The sequence below is a fragment of the Nematolebias whitei genome, chromosome 6, assembly GCF_014905685.2.
Source record: "Nematolebias whitei isolate Nwh7 chromosome 6, NemWhi1, whole genome shotgun sequence".
NCBI lineage: Eukaryota > Metazoa > Chordata > Actinopteri > Cyprinodontiformes > Rivulidae > Nematolebias > Nematolebias whitei.
In genome coordinates, this window is record NC_056503.1 from 46,524,596 (window position 1) to 46,544,251 (window position 19,656).

At 42.5% G+C, this 19,656-nt stretch overlaps 1 protein-coding gene across 6 annotated transcripts in view; it reads left to right on the plus strand.

The window, feature by feature from the left end:
• Positions 1-19,656, plus strand: part of actn4 (actinin, alpha 4) — a 68,448-nt gene that overhangs the window by 27,610 nt on the left and 21,182 nt on the right. For all 6 annotated transcript variants that reach the window (XM_037677670.1, XM_037677668.1, XM_037677671.1 and 3 more), the window contains exons 2-7: positions 14,893-15,007; positions 17,007-17,126; positions 17,935-18,021; positions 18,667-18,754; positions 19,093-19,171; positions 19,252-19,333. In XM_037677670.1, the coding sequence (XP_037533598.1) occupies positions 14,893-15,007; positions 17,007-17,126; positions 17,935-18,021; positions 18,667-18,754; positions 19,093-19,171; positions 19,252-19,333 (571 nt within the window). The remainder of the gene's footprint in view (positions 1-14,892; positions 15,008-17,006; positions 17,127-17,934; positions 18,022-18,666; positions 18,755-19,092; positions 19,172-19,251; positions 19,334-19,656) is intronic.

Below are 19,656 nucleotides of genomic sequence, written 5' to 3' on the forward strand. Positions count from 1 at the left end.
CACAATGTGCCCTTACAATAAGACTTGGCACAAAAAAGCTCATTTGAAGTTGGATGCTTGTGGTTTGTTTTGTCATTTGAGGTGGGTGGAGTCTTCAGTGCAACGAGCAACGAAAACCGTTCGTCTGTCGATGCAGTCGTCAGCTCTCCGGAGAGAGGAAGTTCTCACACTTCTGGAGAACGTAAACTGACGTTTCTAAACACGTTAGTGCTCCTTGAAGCATTACGTCTACAAGAGTCTTGGTGTCTTGTCGCTCTAGATCAAATGCTGGTAGTCTTCCTCTTCAGTTATCAGCTTCATTTAATCCCAGATAAACTTTTGAGTCTCCTCAACCCATCCTGCTGTAAATTGTCACAGAACTGTCATAAAAACTGTTCATTTAAACAAACTGGACAAAGAAAAGTAGTTGAATATTGATTCTATGAAGCCAGATGGTGTAAAAAGTTGAGTTTGTACGTGAAAAATGTCAGTTTTACTCATAAAACCTTGACGCCATCTAATCACTCTCTGGGTGGTATTTACCCCCATTGACTCCTCGGCTTATTATAGCCTCACAGAATGTTACGCTTAAGACCTCTTTAAGGAAAAAAAGCTTTTATTCTCTTTCTAGGACGTGGCCTCTTCACAGCCAGATTGATTGTACATACTTGGAGGGATTAAATATTTCTAAGCTCCTAATAGTTTCCTTGTGGATTGCTCTCATAGGAAAAAACAAAACTAGAAGTCAGTTTAAAACTTGGCTACAAATGACCAAATTAATTAAAAAATATTCAGAAATGACTTCTGGTGGCCGTTTTAGTAAGACCCTAAAGTTTAGCACCTTTTAAAGGGTTGCATGTTTAGGCAGAGTGCCTAAAATTCTCTGGTTAAAGAAATGATCATGAGGGTTTTGTGGTGTCAACATCTTCTTATGTAACACTGGATTCAGAGTGAAGCAACGAGTCACCAAGAGTTTTTATTGACACTGCAGCATAAAATGTCCACGTTATGTTGGAATATTTATCGTCAGCGGGTTAGAAACAAAAAAAAACAAGACTAAAGTTTTGGAGCTAACGTTAGAAATGAGTGTGGTATATTTTACGTTGGATACGTGCCAAGTGACTGAATGATTTGAGTTTGGATTTGAATCAAATCAACCGTCTTTTTTTTTTTTTACAAACGTTTCTCAACGAGTTGGAAAACAGCTGGAAGAGTTCTGTGTTGTGGTTAAAATCACTGAATGCATAAAAATGTTCCGAGCCTTCTCGCTAAAAACAAGCATCCGGTTTTATTTTACATTTTAACTTAAATTCACACAGAAGTCGTGTTTTGTTCTTTTGTGGTGGGACCTGACTGAGCCTGAATTGGGTCCGAAGGCTCGCTTTGACTGCAGTGCAATCTGACTCCTGGCAGGGCTCTTGGAGCAACAAAGGCAGGAAGAGACATAAATAAATGAACAAATAACCACATCAGTTGACATTTTACCCCTTCCCTCCCATTTCTACTCCCGTATCTCCCTCCTGAATTTCCTCTCCTTTCTCTTCATCTTCAAAGCTTCCTGACAGTTTCTAACTGTTAGCTTATGCTATCTGCCGGTTTCCAGACATCACGCCAGCAGTTATCTGGAATTAAGTGTTTTAATGGGTAAAATGATGAGTTCTTGCAGTGATGTTGTAAAGAAAGTCAGTGGATCAGAGTGATGGTCAAACATGTTTGTCACAAATTAAAATGTGTTTAGTAGCTCTGATGTGGCACAACCCAAACTCACCCTGCTGCACATTAGGCTGTCGGTCTGATTTAAGTGTTTTTATCCTTTTTGTTCAGCAGCTTAAAGAAAAATCAGTCTTTTTTTTTAGGTTTAAGTAACCGTTAAGACCATTACACACTCTTATTTACTTGTTTGTTTATATGCTTGCTTGTTTGTTTGTTGGTAAGATGTTGTTGAACGCAAAAAAAAAACATCAATCATTTACTCCATCCATTATCTTTACCCACTTCTTTCTTTTCGAGTCGTGCGGGTCACTGGTGCCCATGTCCAGCTATCACTGTGCGAGAGGCAGGGGACACCCTGGACAGGTCTCCAGTCCATCACAGGGACACCGGAAGACAAACGAGACAAACATTCACTCTCACCTGGGGACAATTCAGAGTTACCAATCAGTCTAACATGAATGTTTTTGAGTCTGTGGGAGGAAACTGGAGTACCCGGAGAAAACCCACACATGCACGAAGAGAACATGCAAACTCCAACCAGAAAGGTCCCAGACCTGGATTTGAACCGGCAACCTCGCTGAGAGGCAACAGCTCTACCAACTGCACCACCGCGATTCGCCCCCCCCCCCCCCCCCCAAGTCATTTTTGTCACTGAGCTAAAACCTGAACTGATTAATGTTTTTATATTTTGAAATCTAAGGATTTCAATCATGAACTTCCTCTAACTAATATCCTGGAGTTTAGACAAAGTGCGTCTCAACCCAGACTCACTGCTGGTCGTGGTTTCGTGTGTGGTTGTACCGTAGTTGGAGGAAGATCGATTTAATCAGCCGGTGTTTGCTGCTTTTAACAGAATTGGAAATTAGCTGTGCATGTGCAGTTTGTGCACATGTTGGATGAAGATGCTACAACCAGCTCCCCTGAGAGTTGGATAAGACCAATAGAGGGTGCACTGGTCACGTGACACGACTCACTGGAGGGATGGTGGCCATAACCAGAGGTGCAAACATCAGGACTTAGCATAGTGTAGATATTGGCAAAATGGCTGATTATGTAAAAATATACTATTAATGATATCATATTTGAATGTCTAATGTATATAAAAATGCTGCAAAGATGTGCTACGGTTGTACCAACCTAAGAGGGAAAAAGAAAACATGTCATTTCCTAAGTGAACAGATTTGATCTTATTTACCTCAATGTGAATGGGATTTGACCAGAAGCCAATAATGGAACTGTTCACAATTAAAATCAACCTATAAAGCTGATGAAATCACTGTTGAACATCGTATCGTTTCGTAGATGTTGGCGTCTGTGGCAGATATTATTATATAGAGTGTAGCACTATGTTGATCGTGCTACAATTTAGCACAAATTATTAACAGATAAGATGTCAAGGAGGGCCACATTTCGCCCCTGAGCCTTGAGTTTGAGACATAGCCGTAGGTTGTAGATCGATGTAAACAGGGTGCTTGGTTCTGTTGACAGCACGGGTCACCCTCCTTGGATAACGGTGGGGAAACAATGTGTCATTTCAGAATGGTGTGCGTTGACTGACTTCTGATCTACAGTAGTTTAGATCATTACTTGTAAACCACATATTTTCCTTAGAATTCATCTAGCTGTTTTAAATTATTGTTGAATGAAGTTATCTATTTTTCTAATCTATAATTTTTTTTTGTAAGATTACAAATGTTTTGTGACACAGTTCCAGTTGGACTTGGTGGTAATCAAATTGTTGCTCTGTCAGATGTGAGCTGTTCTCAGTGGATGACATCTTTGCTCCTCAACGACGTCACAGATGGAGGCAGTGGATGGGAGAGGGTGTGGACCCCTAGTTGTCTTATGGAACTCTATGCAGCTTACTGAAACCCATTTAGTTTTTTTTTAGAAGGCTCTTCCATACAAAAGTTCAGGTGTCCATTGAGCCTCGGGGACTTATTTACAAGAGAGCTGGTTTTAACAGAGTGATGCCAACAGTAGGCAGTCGTAAAAGGAATCATACAAATTAAGAGCAAGTGAAAGAAAATTACATTAAAAAACTAACAAAAACAAAAGGTGATGTAGAAAACTTAAAACAGGAACATGTCTGCATTGGTTTTTCCCAGGAACTTAACAGATGTTTGAAGCCACTTAAGGAGGTCACGGTCGAGAGCTTCAGATCTTTTTGCAAGATATTCCAGGAAACGGGAGCGGAGTAGGAGAAGGACCTTTTGCCAAGTTCAGTCTGCACTGAGTGAACACTGCATGTAATGATGTCCTGAGAGTGCACGCTGTAGCTGCACTCAGTGACATGTTCGTTCAACCTTTATTTATAAAGGTTAATCCCAATGAGCCTCGGGGACTCCTTTACAAGAGAGACCAGAATGTAGGAGATGTATGAAGGCAGCAGACCAAGAAGTGATTTAAACATGAAAATGTACCAGCGAGAAAGTCTGCGTGAAGCTAATGACCACCAGTGAATACAGGGTGCAATGTTGGGTACAGTAGTTACAGCCAGTTATGAATCGTAGCGCACCATGATAGACGGCGTCCAACAAAAATCGTCCAAATCAGACAGCCTCTCCCCCAAAGCTACCGTAAGACTTTTATTACACCCACCATTTTGGGTAAAGGAGGCAGAAGATTAGCTAAACATCCGACACACACAGTGAGAACAGAGGAAGGAGAGAACAGAAGCCATGCTAAGCTAATGCTTGCAAAACCTGTCAGATCCCACATACACTGGTAAAAACCAGGAAGTGTTGAAAGAAGAAAGGCGTCTCAAGCACAGTCCAACAGTAGAAAACAGCTGTATCGAGGGTGTTTGTGTACTAGAATGTAAAACTGTGCAAAAGACGGATAAATCCAGAAAAACTAAAGATTCCTGGAGCAAACGAATTACTCCAGCTACCAGCAGAGCAATCAGGAAATGAGAAATGGTGTTTTACCGTTAGCAGGTCGTAAAAAAATAAAAACCAACAACTTCGAATCAATCAGGATTAATCTGATGCTTTTATCAGTTGAAGAAACTTATCTGGCCTCTGGGCCAACAACAAGATCTTATTTTTTTTGTGAAGAAGTGAAAATTCCACAAAGGTCGACCCCCCCGCCCCCCCAGACACATCCCAGACAATCTGAGTACAGACCATATAGTGTGTGTGTGTGTGTGTGTGTGTGTGTGTGTGTGTGTGTGTGTGTGTATTCCCCAGTTGGGGGTACAAAAATGCAACAGTTATGCAAGAAGTCCTGATGTTCTCAGAGTTCAGTTTGATGTTAAAAAACTAAAATTGTGCTTTCATAGCATTAGCTCTTATTTGTCTGCTACTGTATAACACATGCACACGCACGTGCACGCACTTCTCAACATTTAAATAACCTCTCATTTACCCATCTGTGACATTGTAATTGTCCTCCTCGTGCCTTATGCAAGCGATTCTACCTTTTGAATAACGGTTTTTATTCAAGATCTGCCTTTCTTGCTGTGCAGTTGGTTTAATTTAGTTAGAAAGATATTTTTGGAACAAAACCTACTGTGAGAATCGCACTTCTTGCCTTTTCACCATTTGCTTGCTTCCTCTTTCCCACATTTGATCATCCTTGCCGTTTTCTCCTCCCTCTCTTGATCATCTCTTATTTCCTCTCCCCTCCTCTCGTGTCCCCCTCTCCTTAATCCTCCCTTCCTTTGTTTCTGTTAGCTGCTATATTAAGGCTCCTCCAGAGAGCCGATCTTCTGGCTGGACGCCATGGATCAGGAGCTTGTTGAAAACGGGCAGTGTGAAGTTGTTGAGTCACGTAATGGTATATTTGACGGACATTAGGTCGTCCAAGACGCACACAGCAATTACACATTTGCCGTCTCCCTGTGGGAGGTGTGTGTGCATGCGTTGTCAGCTCTCGTTTACAGACTACCTGTCAGCACATGAAGCAGGCGGAGGCTCCCTCACTGTGTATGTCTGTGCACACATGTTAATGATCACCTGTCCAGACTTGATGAGATAATGAGACCGGAGCAGGCCCTGATGCAGGACTCCTTCCTCTCTCAGATCCACATTTCTGCTCTTCACTAAATGACTCCGCAGACCGATAGCATCCTAGGTTACAACCGTTCTGACCAATTTCGTTCTTTCTGTTGTCGCGTTTCACCTCGTCCTCCTCGTTTCTGTCAGAAAATCTGCTTGTTGAGTTCAGTGTTTTCTCAGCAGCGCTGGGAAAACGTTGATCAAACAGCTGTTTTGCTCGTTTAACTTGAGGCTGGTTCTTCCCTCTTGTGTTCTTCATATGTCTGACTAAAACCCCTCTCCGGTTCTATCCTGACCCCTGCGGGACAGTATCCGGTTCCTGCACTCTCTCTCTGCAGTAGCAGGCTGCATATCCTGTTACAGAACTGTTTTGTATGAGCCCACATAAACCGGGAATGCAGGGAAATTTATACTGCAGCTTTTTATATTGTGTGTTTTTTCAGTTTTTTTTTTTATATTGGTTTTGGAAGGAAAATAGTAAATAGTTCCTGGACATTTTTTGTTGTTTTAGAGCTGTGGCTGACATTCACTGCTGAACAGTAGTAGAAACAGAAACCCTCATGTCTTTGTAATCTGAAGGGGTTTATTCTGTACATGGAGACGCACAGAAAACATTCATCTGAAGTGAAACGGTGCGACAAAACTGAACAGAGTTGTTGGGATGCACGGCACAGCCCTTTTTTAAATTGCTTTGGATCTAAGATTAGGAGTCCTTCTGCCAGATCAGAACAGATTCTGAACTTTAGTTTCAGGGCCAGGGCAGCATGGTTTTGGCCCAGCTGAGTCTGGTTTAGCCAGTCCAGTCAGTACACTGCTGTCCAAGTTCTTTGAGGCTGATTCTTGTGCCAGAAGGTCCACTTGTAAAGCTTTAACTGTTCCTGAAATCTGTTTTCTTTTTCTTTTAGAGGTCAGGGGTGAGTTGGACTTAAATGTTTTGCACAGAGGCTTTATGACAATCTGGAGTAACTTTTTTTTCTTTATTCATTTAGTCAGTTTAGGTCCTGTCTTGAATTTTGCTTTTAGATCACTGTTGAAAAGAATCAAATGGCCATTAGAATAGTCGTGTTGGATCATTGCCCAAACTGCTTAAATAACATAATTAATCCAACCTTTGTGCCTCTGCATGAGCAACACAGGCCTCATTTCATCTTCATCGTGGACCACTGCTCCAGCTCACTGAGGTCGCATCTTCAACAATTTCCCTGGATCAATACAGTTCTATCTTAACTTATCTGCTGGAGACTGGGGTACCTCAAATGGAGTGGTCTGCACTTTCTCCATATCTGAATCCCATAGAAAATCTATGGGATCCCAGTGTTTCCCCTTGGTCACTTGTCCTCGCAGGGCACTCATCTCTTCAGGGATTCTTGTCAACTGGGGATGGGGGGACTTGGTGGAGATGGAGACACATCTGTGTTGCACTGTACTTTAACGCTACATTAGTACCAGCAGTTGTCATCCAGGGGGAAATGCATGAGAAAAGCTGAGTGCTACGTCTGTCGCTTTCGTAGCTAGCACTTCTGCATTGCATGCTGCTAGCTTAGCACCACGTCAGTAATTGTCGATTGGGGGTTGTGGGTGAAAGACATTTCGGTAGGCAGGACGCTTGATTCTGTTGACAGGGTGGGGCACCCTCCGTCGATAAAGGTAGGGGAAACATTGGGATTAGCTGCGTCGCCATGTAAAAGTTTTTAACCCTGTACCCCAGACCCTCAATGACCCGAGGGCCGCCCTTCAAGAAGAGTGGGATGCCCTGCCTCAGCTGAAGATAGGTCGACTTGTGAGAAGCAGGAGACTTCATTGTCAAGCTGAAATTGATGGTCAAGGGCACTTGACAAGTTATTAAGACATCGACATTTTTCTTGGGTTATACCCACCACTGTTGTTTTTTGTTTCAGTAAATTGTTTGAGATGAGGAAATCACCAATGCATATGTATTACCAGGTCTCTTTTGTAAATGAGTCCCTGAGGCTCAATGGGATTAACTTGTATAAATAAAGGTTGAATGAATGTATATAAATGTATGTATCTATTTAAATGCCCCACTTTCATGATATAATATCACTGTGGTGTGAACTTTTACATTTTCTATCAGTTTCACCTGAAAGCCAAATATCCTTTACATTTGGAGAGTAGTGTAATTGAGGTGAAATAATTTTACACATTATTTGTGATACTTATGCAAACTACCTGAAATTTTTGGCCCAAATGTCAGGCGGTAAGTTGGTCTACCTGTTCAGTAGGATTCCAAGAGAAAAGTTGCACCATGTCTCGCCAACAGTCGCAGGCCAGGGAGGTACAGGCTCGAGGCACATTTACTGCCGTCCTAAAACACTTGGACTTTGTACCAGAAGTTTAAACAAGAACAATTTATTGCGGTTACCTTATCCTCAGATGTTACTGTCTTTGATCTACTTTTGAATGATCCAAATTCATTTTTAAAGTTTAAAAGATTGATACTATTGGGTCTTGTTGGAACCTGTAGCGGCACGTTACGGGTTACAGAATCTGAGAGGCGAACTACCGGCTAAACAACGCCAAACTGCCCGGCGGGCTGAAAATCACGACAACAAATCTGTCAGCTGAACGGTGTCTGTGCGTTAAGAGTTCAAAACTAAAAGCAACAAGTGTGTGCTGTAGAGCCAACAGGAAGTGATGAAACGTTGGCGACCAGATGTGACTGTGATGTGAAGCTGTGAACTGCACGTGTTTGTCGTCGGGAGTGAAGCCGCCACCAACGCCCACGTTCCCGCTCCTGTCCTCGCTGCAGGTTTACACCTGCCTGACTCTGGGCCCGTTGAACCTGCCGGCAGCTGCCAGCAGAGCTGTGAGAAAAACTAACCGACGTACAGAGCGGCGTGTGTTTTGTGCACGTTGGTGAGGAATGCATGAATCAGAACGATGAGGATGAACTGAAAGTGAGACGTGATGTTTGAAGGACTTTTGATGGTAAAAGGTGACTTTCAAAACAAGATGACAGCACAACTAAAGTGTTTTAATGAGCTCATCAATTTGGACAGAAAACCGGGTGTGTGATGTAGAAAACACACACACACCTGGTGGCGTCATGCAGAGTAAAGCAGTTGTGCAACGATAGTGTTCAACCTTGCTCGTTTTTTCCAATCTTAGAGAGACACACCCTTATCTCTGTGCGTGCATGCGTGCAATCAGTGTTGGTGAAGTTACGGTGTGTGTGTGTGTGTGTGTGTGTTCAGTGTGAACATTTGTGACTGAGTTGAGAAATCAGGTGTGGGAGTTATCGGTGACGTCTGAATAATTTATTTGGAGTGTGCTTCACAAAGATGCAACAGGTGTGTTTGTGTAGGTGGTTGGATTGTTGTGCGTCTTCAGTACATTCCTATCTGAGGAGCGGTGTGTGTAGTGGTGGTGTGTGTGTGTGTGTGTGGGGGGGTCCTTAACTTTTGACCCAGTCAGATCTGAGATGAAGGACGGCGCCACGACAGTGTGGAAGTAAAGCTGGAATGAGGTGGCTGTCAATCTGCTAGAAATGTGGGACGTCTGAACTTCTCCCAAACGCTCAGTTGTGTTGTGGATTGTCCTTGGATGACTGACGGTTTAGACTCATCACTCAGCTTCTGTTTACCTGCTCCTCTTTGGTGTCGTAACACCTATTAGGTGTGTTTCATTAACAGATGTACAGCTAACGCTAAATTAAAACCAAGTCGCGTGCATCCAGTAAATGCTGCTCAGTGGGAGATGTGTCACTTGCATTACGCCCATCGAGCATCGGCTTCTAACCGAATCTGTGCCAACGGTACGAGCAGCTTGGATTAAACTAAAAAAAAGGCAGAGCGTTCCTAGAAGGAATGCATATCTCCCACTGCCTTTTATAAATTATAGACAAACATTATCTTTGAAAAATGACGGAGCTGTTTGTCAAACCTAGAAACACTCTCACAGTTAAGCTCGTATAATATCCCATTGGCTGTGCAATGGATTTTATTAATTTTTGTCAGCAAGGAAACGTACAAATCTGCCTGTTTATCATACGTTTGTTGCTGTATTTTACAAACACGTCTCACATTTTAGTCTGTTCATGTCTTTAAGGGCCTTCAGGCTTCCTGATATAGAATCAAGGTCAGAATTCTTGGTTGTAAGTTAAAGTTTAATGCCTATAATCTGATTAATTTAGTTTGTAGGATTAAAACGGCAGCAGCCTCAAAGTTACGATGTTGTCCCCTCATTTTACCTCCAGTTCTGTGACTAACTGCAGGAGCCGGGCTGAATGAAGCCAGACACGCCCTCAGTAGGAACACATGACGTTGGTGCAGTCCCTCTGAACTTAATGTGTGAATCGACATCGAGCCCCGTTTGAAAGATAATGCTGTAAACAGAATCTGAAACATGAGTGCGTTTTTATTCTGGTGACGAGTTCATGGACTCCATGAAACGGGATTAAACCTCCAGGAGATTTAATCCCGTTTCTTCTGAGCCGAACATGGTTTGTTAAAAACATTCAAGAAAAAAAGGAAAACATTTCTCCAGACGGACCAGATGTGTTGAATGTTTCTGCTGAAGAATCTTCATAAACACCCCAGTTAGCCTGCAGGTCAGTAGTTCTGAGCACAGCCCTTCTTTATGGAAGGTTTTCTGGTATTTAGTTAAAGTTTCTCAAAGTTTACTCATCTGTAAAACCGCCAAATGATGGGATTATGATTAAAGGTTATAATGTGACGGGAGAGATTAAAACCATTTTCCCTCTGTGGCTGAAGCTGTTATGTAAGAGACGGCAGACGACGACGGGCGCGTCATGCCGAGAACGTAAACCTTCTTAACGGTCAGATCCAGCTCTCCTGCCCCTCAGCTCGTTATCCACACCCTCAGCGGAGGTCAAAGTTCCCCTCGTCTGATCCGATCTGCGCAGCCAACACATGGTCTGGTTAAACAGGATTCATGGGTTAACTTTTAATCCAGTCCAAACTGATAACTTATCAAGTGCCACTTTGATTGGTGATATGTGCTGCTGATTATCCATGCTGCTGATTATTTCATGCAGCTGTATTCATTCGTAATCACCTCCTCGCACAGACTCATGTTCGTGCTGCTGTTCGGTGTATTGTTTTGCACTATTGGTGTTTAGCGTATTTCTTAGTTTATATCTTAGATCCTTATTTACCGTTTCTTTTTACGCTTTATATTTTTGCTATTGGATGTAACTGGGACCCTGTGCACACAATTTGGTTCCACCTCATGTACCACGTGATGCGAATGACAATAAAACCTACTTGAACTTTAAAGTTGGATCTCCTTGAAGGAACTGTATTTAGGTTTGGTCTGTTTTTAATGTCATCGTAAAGCCACCTTACAGCCTGGCACAGTGGATGTGAAGCGTTCGAGACTTTTATGAACTGGTTGTTGAAGAGAATGAAGCTCCGGTCACATGGAAACCTTCGTGTGCGAGAGGTGAAAACATGAAGTTAAACGGTAGCTCAGGTCACACGTTTCACCTGATGTTCACGTATTAACTTGCAGACTCGGCTGGTTTGAGTTGTGATGCAGGGTCATTGTGTTCTGGCTGCAGCAGAGGGAAACCAGAGGTGCTGTACGGCAGGCAGTTCTATCATACAAGTGTTCAGACACATCATGTGCTACCTTAGACCCTCTACTAACTGGTTTTTTTTTTTTGCTATTCTACCTCTAGAAGAGTTATTGTTTAATTAAAGAGCAATAAAACATCTTTTTGCATTCTTTTTTTCTTGTTGCACTGAACCGTGACCCTCGTATAGAGATGCGTACTTATCTGTGGCTTCGGATACCACAGCCCCAATGCTCTGAAAATGTATAACTAGATTTGTCCAGGAGTTTATGAATGTGTTCAGCTTTCACACAATGCTTGAAACTAGTCATAAAATGGAAACACTCAAGTCTTAAAGGATTAAATTACCACAAGCTGCAGATGAAAATTTACCATCTGCAGAAAACTCTGCTGCTTAATCGTAATTAAAGGAGTGCTGCAAGAAAATTAGGCGTCAACTCGGGAAATATTGACTGCTTTTGATATTATGTTGAAAAGAAATAAAAATGGTTCACAAAACTTATTTTAACATTGTGTATTTTAAAAAGATACCTCAACATTTAAAGCAGTGGGCGACTGTGGCTGAGTGGTTAGAGCAGTCGTCCTCCAATGCAAGAGTCGGGGGTTCAATTCCACCAGCAGTGACATGCTGAATAGTCCCTGGGCAAGACACTGAACCCCCCATTGCCTCCGATGTGTGTCCCATCAGTGTATGAATGTGATAAAGCTCTGATTATTCTTTGTATAGATCTAGTAGAGTCCTGTATGAGCGGGACAGATTGTTGTAAAGAGCTTTGAGTGTCTGGATAAGATAGAAAGGAGCTATTTAAGTACAGTCCGTTTACCATTTAAATTTTTTAAGTTAAAAACCTTTTGAAGGGGGAAAAGCTGTGCTTTTTTTTTTTAAATGCCAACACAAGTGAAAATGTGCAAATGACTCTATTTAATGAGCACTTGCAGACTTTAATGAGCTGCTGGAGCTGCCTGATTGACGGAAAACTAGACCCCAACCAGCGAGCTGTCAGCTGAAACAATGTTTAAATCTCCTGCAAGAAGGTAATTTAACACAGTGTGGCCAAACATGTTGGTTGTTTCCAGCCAGCTGTGTTTAAAAGTTGGATCAAATGCAAAACTGGGATGGTTGTAAAACAAACGGGAACAGGTGGACATAGGAAGGAAGACCTCGAGGTGTCAGAAAACAAGACAACATGGCGAAACAGGAGAGGGGGAACTCAACGAACGGGCCAATATGAGCGTGTGTGAAGGAAAATGGATTTATAAATCAAGAAACTGAACGTAACTTTCTGCGAGACAGATGCTTCAGCTCCGCTCGCTTCATTATAATGTGAACAAATAACTCGTATTTATATAAATATTTTAAAGAGTCGCCTCAAAATCCTGCACGGCATCGTTTTAACGTTTGCAGTAAGAAAATGAATCTAAAGCACAGAAGACCAGGTGAAGTGTGTGAACGTTCTTCCACAACAGAACGTTTCCAGAGAAAACAAACCAGTCTGGAGGTTTTATGGCTCCAGTTTAGTGATGAATGGATTCTCACTGATTGTCTGTGTTTAGCAGGCACTTCCTGTCTTTGCCGTGCCACTTCCTGTTCCGTCGTCGCTCCTTCAGTATGTGTGTGGCAGACAGACCATTGTTTTTCTGCTGCCCACCAACTTTGTGTTTGTTTATATGAAACGTGTCCCCACCCCCCTCCACCCCCCTGCTGCTTCCTCATTCCACATGGAAGTGTGTGTTGGGGAGGGGGGGTTGGTCCCGGCCCATTTGGGGGAGGGTCACACGCTCAGGGGAGCACCGGGGGCTGAAGGGTGCCATTATCCAGCAGACTGAATGGGCGCTTTGTACGGGCGGTGGGGAGAGTGGGCGGGGCTAGTCTGGGCGGCGAGCAGCAGCCTGTCGTCACGTTTAGAGCAGGAGACGTTTCAGACGGGAGGTGTGGGTTCTGGTTCTTTTTTTCCTAAAGTGGTCATTTCAGTTGTGTCCAAAAAGAGAACAAATCGTTGTCTTTGTCGTCGTGAAGTCGATCCGTTTTTAAACCAACAACTCTCCGCTTGATCCTTCCCAGCGTCTCAAAATCCATCCTTCGTGCAGGAGTTGGTCTTTTTCTGTTTTTCAGGAAATCTAGTTCAGAGCTTTAATTCTTAAATCTGCTACAATGAAGACAAACTAAAACTTATTCCATTTGTTCTGAAGCCCAGAATGAATAACTTTTTTTATTTTTTATTTTTAATAAAACGGAAAAAAAGGTGGTTTTCCTGCTGACGTTAGTTTCTCAGTGAACTGCAGGTGAATCGTTGGTGCACAGCGTTTGTGAAGAAGTCTCCCAGGTTTTCATTTTCTTTGCATCACAACCATTGAATTATGAAGTTCTTTAAAATATTTACGACTAATTTTTTTTTCAAAACAGCCACAGTCCACGTTTTAAATTCTGTCCCGAGGGTCTCAAACCTTTCTGAAGAGCTCTGGAGCTGCTCTGACAGAAACATCTGAGCTCACAGCACCAAATATCCAGATCTAAAACCCACACAGATGATAAATTATCAGTAAAAACTATTGGTGCAACTTTACGTTCATGTCAAAAGTGTCAGTTAATCCCACCTCAGGAGGTAAAAGTGTCAGTTAATCCCACCTCAGGAGGCAGACACGATAGTTAATGTAATGTGACCATGAAACACTGGCTCTGCAAACACGCTCGCCTGCTTTTTGCAGTTTTCTTGCAGTTTAGATTTGCAGACTATTCTCCAGCAGTGGGATATTTTCTGTAGCTTGTGCTTGAGATGGTATTTGATTTAAATGTACGTAAGATTCTTGGTTTTCATCTGCGTTAGAGCAAACCAAATGACTCGGTGCTGATCACAACATCCCCACTTTAAACCTACAAAAGGTACCGTTAATGTTGAGTTCATAAAGTTTAATTTCATTATGTTCATGTTTGACAGATTGTTGATTCTTTGGATTTGTGCAGGCCCGATGGTTAAATTGTCGTGCAGCTGAATTTTTAAGACTCCTCTAAAATATACTTATTTAATGGATATAAACCTCAGAGTTTGTGTCTTTGCTTTGCTTTTTGACAACGAGACGAAGCTCGTAGAACGTCCTCTCAGGTGCGAGTCTACCCAGCCCCATCGAAATAAACCATTTAAAACACATTTCTGAGTAATCAGCTGCACAAAAACATCATTTCTCACCGGTTATTGATGTGTGTGCATCCTAATCCAGACGCTACATATTTCACACGCCTTGCTGGGTGCGTATTTCAGTGCAGTGGTTCTGGTCGTCGTCCTTGGCATCAGTTCTTGTTGTTTGTAAAACACGAGATTCAGATTCTGGGGTTCCTGCGAGACGTGGCTGAGTTCTACAGTTTCTGAGCATCGAGGAAATGATTTAAGCTCGTTTTACAGTAATTTTGCCAACAGTAAGAATTGTTTCAATTTGTAAATCTGTTTTCTGATCTTTCAGTTTATTTTGTTCTGGATTGTTTCTCTTTTTCTTTCACTGCTTTTTGTTGAATCTTCCGTCCTGTCCGCTGAAGTTAGTCTCATTTCCTCTGTTCAGAGTGGATCGTTGTTTTAAAACCTTTTAAAATGTTACGACCCAGCCGGGCGCTGATTAATGCGTTTGTCTTGTTTCTGTGCTCTTGTGCAGACGTTCACCGCTTGGTGCAACTCCCACCTGAGGAAGGCCGGCACTCAAATCGAAAACATCGAGGAGGACTTCAGAGATGGGCTCAAGCTCATGCTCCTGCTGGAAGTCATCTCAGGTAACCTCGTGGTCGTCACCAGAAAGTTTAGCTCAGTCATTTAAAAAAAAAAAAAAAACACACTCATTTCCAAATTACTGATAAATTTTAATAAATTAATTAACCTTTGTTGTATTCACACTGGAACATGGTAAACACTAAATGTGGAAACTAAATAATTCTACTTTTTATGGGGGAAATGAGGTGACATTATGGCAGCAACTCTTCTCTAAAAAGTTATGGGTTCTAACAACGGCCTGTAGAAGTCCAGGACCTGAGGAGACCAGATGTTGGAGGTTTAGGAGTCTGATGGAGGATTCCAGTTCTTCAGTCCTGGATCTTCTCTCCTGGATGGGATCAGATGATGTTCTTTAACTTGCAGATGTTTTTCTGCGTTTATGGAGTCTTTCCAGATGTGTCAGCTGCTCATGTCAGGGGCACTAATGCACCCCCATACCATCAGAGAGGCAGCTGTTTGAACTGTGAGCTGATAAGTCTGCATGGTTCTTCTCCCCTTTAGTACGGAGGACGTGACATTAGGCCTGTCGCGATAAACGATAAATCAATTAATCGCATGATGAAAAGTTATCGACCTCATTTTCATTTATCGGCTTTATCATTTCTTCTTGTTTCTCTTTCTACTGAAGACACTGGATGACAAAAGGCTCAACTCCGGTGCTCTTCACTGACCTCTCCCTTTCTCTTTAAAATCCATTTTAACCATCCAAAAGTTAAAAGCAGCTAAGCTGAGAAGCTAAGCTACGAGCTAAGCTAACAGGCCGACCTCAGGAATAAACCTCCGTCTTGTCGAGGCTCCAAAATTCACGGTTGAAACCAGTGCCTTTGTGTAAAATGTTGTTTTTCTCTGCAAAAATAAGCTGAGAACTTGTTTACTGTTTTTTTTTTATATTTTTATTATTAAAAATTATATATTTTTTAATTAAAAGCTTTGTGTGAAAAATGCTAAAAAGCTCAAACCACTGAGCATCCGTCATGTCAGCCCATGTCACGCTGCTCAACTATCCATCCTTTGGTTCAAACAGTCTTATACTGCCATCAGGTGGTGTAAAAAGGTACTACACTCCAAACAAATCGACATTTCTTCTAAAATTTGACAATTAATTATGTTAAACTTCAAACAATATTATCATTTATCGCAATAATTTCTGAGACAATTAATCGCCCAGCAAAATTTATCGTGACAGGCCTTCGTGACATCCTCCAAACAGAACTTCAGATTTGGACCCGTCTGACCCCAGAACAGTTCCGGACTTCACCTCAGTCCATTTGAAATGAGCTCTGGTCCAGAGAAGATTGCAGAAGTTCCGGATGGTCTTCACATCTGGCTTCTTCTTTGTCTGATAGAGCTTTAAGCAGCTTTAGTGGATGAACTGTGTATACTTTTGTGGAAGTGTTCCTGAGCCCAGAACAGAACCAGACCTGGCTTTAATGCGAGGTCCAGAGCAGAATTTAAAAAAAAAAGTAAAATTAATTTTCAAATCAGTTCAGTTTATTTCTTTAGCTCCGTCACGGCATCAGTCAACTCGGGTCAGAAACATTCAACTTCTAACAGCTGACCTGTCTCCTGTTGTGAATAAAATGTGGGTTTATGAGGTGTGTTTACATTTTACATGACGTCCCAAAATTAAACCAAACGCTTCTTCACCAAAAAGCTGCAGGGAAGCCAGCCGCTCGCATGAAGCACCGAGCGGCTGCTGGATGTTGAAGCTTTCTCAGCTGAAGGAGAAAAGTTTTCAGGCGTTTAAAGATTCTTAGTCAGCATCAGCTGCTTCTTTGTTTCAGCACTTCAGGAGAAAGTTACAGAGCTGAGTGAGCGTCATCCTGGAGTGAAAGTTTGGCATGTGTGGCTTATTTTTTCACATTCACTTCCCTTTTCAGTTTCTGCTGTAGCTTTAACCTCCCTGACGGCTCGTCGTTCTGCTGAGCCTGCGGAAACATCCTCCCCCCTCTTACCTCAGGAGCGAACTCACCCCTTTCACGTTTATTCTTCTGTCTGCAGGCGAGCGGTTACCCAAACCGGAGCGAGGCAAGATGAGGGTCCACAAGATCAACAACGTGAACAAAGCTTTGGACTTTATTGCCAGCAAGGGGGTGAAGCTGGTGTCTATTGGAGCGGAGGGTGAGCATGAGCTAACTGAAACAGTGGAGTCATTTAAGTCAGCGTTGATCACTTCTGTTTTTATTCAGTAAAGTCTTTCCAGCGCCTCTGCAGGCAGTATTAAGTTCTGCTGTCAAAGTAGGACGTGAAGATAGAACTCCAGGATCAGACACTGATCACACTTTAAGCTTCTGTGCGACGGCTGCAGGACCTTTCTCCTGCTCCGTCAGGACAACCAGGACCTTCCTGCAGCGTGACGCTGCTGGTTCTGGCCACACTGCCTGACCTCCATGACTGCAGCCCACAGCCTCTAAATAAAGTTCAGAGCTTGGCTTCTAGTCAAACTTAATCAAACATGGTCATAAGGAAGTAGACGGTGTTCCAGGTGAGTAAAAGTATGAAGCGAATGTTTCAGCTCAGTGGAATCTCACCCAAACTACATGCCTGATCCTCACGTTCCTCTGGCTGGGTGTGTGTTCACAAACTCGTGTTTTTATTCAGTTTCAACAAGCTGTTTGTTTCGATTAGGTTCTGCTTGGAGTCACAAACACCCTTAAAATATGGGAATTGTTTATTTTAAATATGCATTCAGTTTAGCTGGTTGTTATTTTGAGAAACTGGCTGTGCAGATTTGACACGTTCTCCTTTAAAGCTGGAGATAACTCTCTGGCTCTGGAGTTGTGTGTGGGCGTGTTGGCATTATTAAACCACGGAGCAGATGTAAGATTGTAAAAAACAGCAGAGAAGGAGATTTACGGTTCAAAAATAAATGCAACAGAAAATATGGATCCTGACTCGTGACGCGTTTTTTTTTTTGTGTGTTGTACAGAAATTGTGGATGGAAACGCCAAGATGACCCTGGGAATGATCTGGACCATCATCCTCCGCTTTGCCATCCAGGACATCTCTGTAGAGGGTAAAACTACATGTTTTTATTTTTTATTTGGGTAAACCAACATAAAAACAGATGGATGAGGCGACTCCCATTAACTTCATGAAGCTGCCTGTTTGTAGGCTGCCACCTCGATACCAAAGTCCAGCCTGCACCCCCACCCCACCCCATATTCTGTGCAAAGAAAGTTTATAGTGGGATGAGTTTTAAGACTCAACTAGGTCTTTGTGGTTCTTTCAGACAGACTTCTTTTCACCTTTATTCATTCATTTAATAAAATAAACGAAACAAATCGATTAAAAAGGACAAAAAAAAATAAATAAACATTGAATGAAAACTCCCGCACTTGAAGTTCATCTTTAGACCTTTAAACCTCACTGGTGACAATCTTTCTGCTTTATTTTTTAGTTGGATTCAAACTTTTAACAACCTTTGCTTTAGCTTTTTCTTTAAGCCCCGCCCTTCAGAGGAGCTTTTTTTTAGTAACCATGGCAACTGTAAAAGATGCCTCAATGGATTTTTAGGCTAAAATTAAAGAACGAGGTTTTAAATCAGCTGATTAATCCTGGAACTTCCACAAACCACCTCAGATTCTAAACAGAAGTTACTGGAATTTAATAAAATTCTCGTTTCAACGAAAACCTCCTCGTCTCCTCTTCCTCGCTGCAGAAACCTCGGCAAAGGAGGGTCTTCTTCTGTGGTGCCAGAGGAAGACGGCGCCCTACAAGAACGTCAACGTGCAGAACTTCCACATCAGGTAACCGTCCAAGAATTCAAACTGTCCCTGGAAGCCAGGGTCCAAATCTGTAGCAAGACTGCCGCCTGCTGGAGAACCATGAACTGGTCGCACTGGTTTCTGACCAGCACGGTTTGTTCCAGTGCTTCAAAATATTAGAAAAGGGAAGAAAAAGGACAAAAGTTTTATTTGACAAAGGTTTTAAATAAATAGTCAACCTGAGCGAACAGCTGGGGAGTTAATCTCCTAGCATGATGTTCGTTTGCTACGTCTCCTCATGTCGGTCAGAGATGAAGCAGAAACTTCTCACGAAGGATTACGAGTCGTGACCGCAAGTTCATGTCGTTTTGTCTCGTCAGCTGGAAGGACGGTCTGGCCTTCAACGCTCTGATCCACAGACACAGACCCGACCTCATCGACTACGACAGCCTCAGAAAGGTTTCAGTGTTTTTGTTCAATTTTACAAGAGCAGCATGAATGCGTGTATTTATTGTCCTCCGCTGCTGTGATCGTTTTAGGACGACCCCATAACTAATCTGAACAACGCCTTCGAGGTGGCTGAGAAGCACCTAGACATCCCCAAGATGTTGGACGCTGAAGGTGAGGAGCTGATCACAGCAGACACACGACGGGCGACTTATTTTTAGTTTTACTGAAACGATGTGTGATGACTCGTACGTTTGATAAATGTGTTTTATAACAGTGCAGTTTTCATGACTTCTTCTTTGCAGCAAGACTGAACTGGATGTTGGCTGTTGCTGTGCACGTTGCTGCGCACGTGACTGTAGCTGCATGGTTTCAGGAGCGTGACCGTGCAACAGTGTGACCAGACGTCTTTTTTTTTTTTAGTAATTTCATTTAAAAGCATGACAAAAAAAAAAACTAAACACACACACACACACACACACACACACACACACACA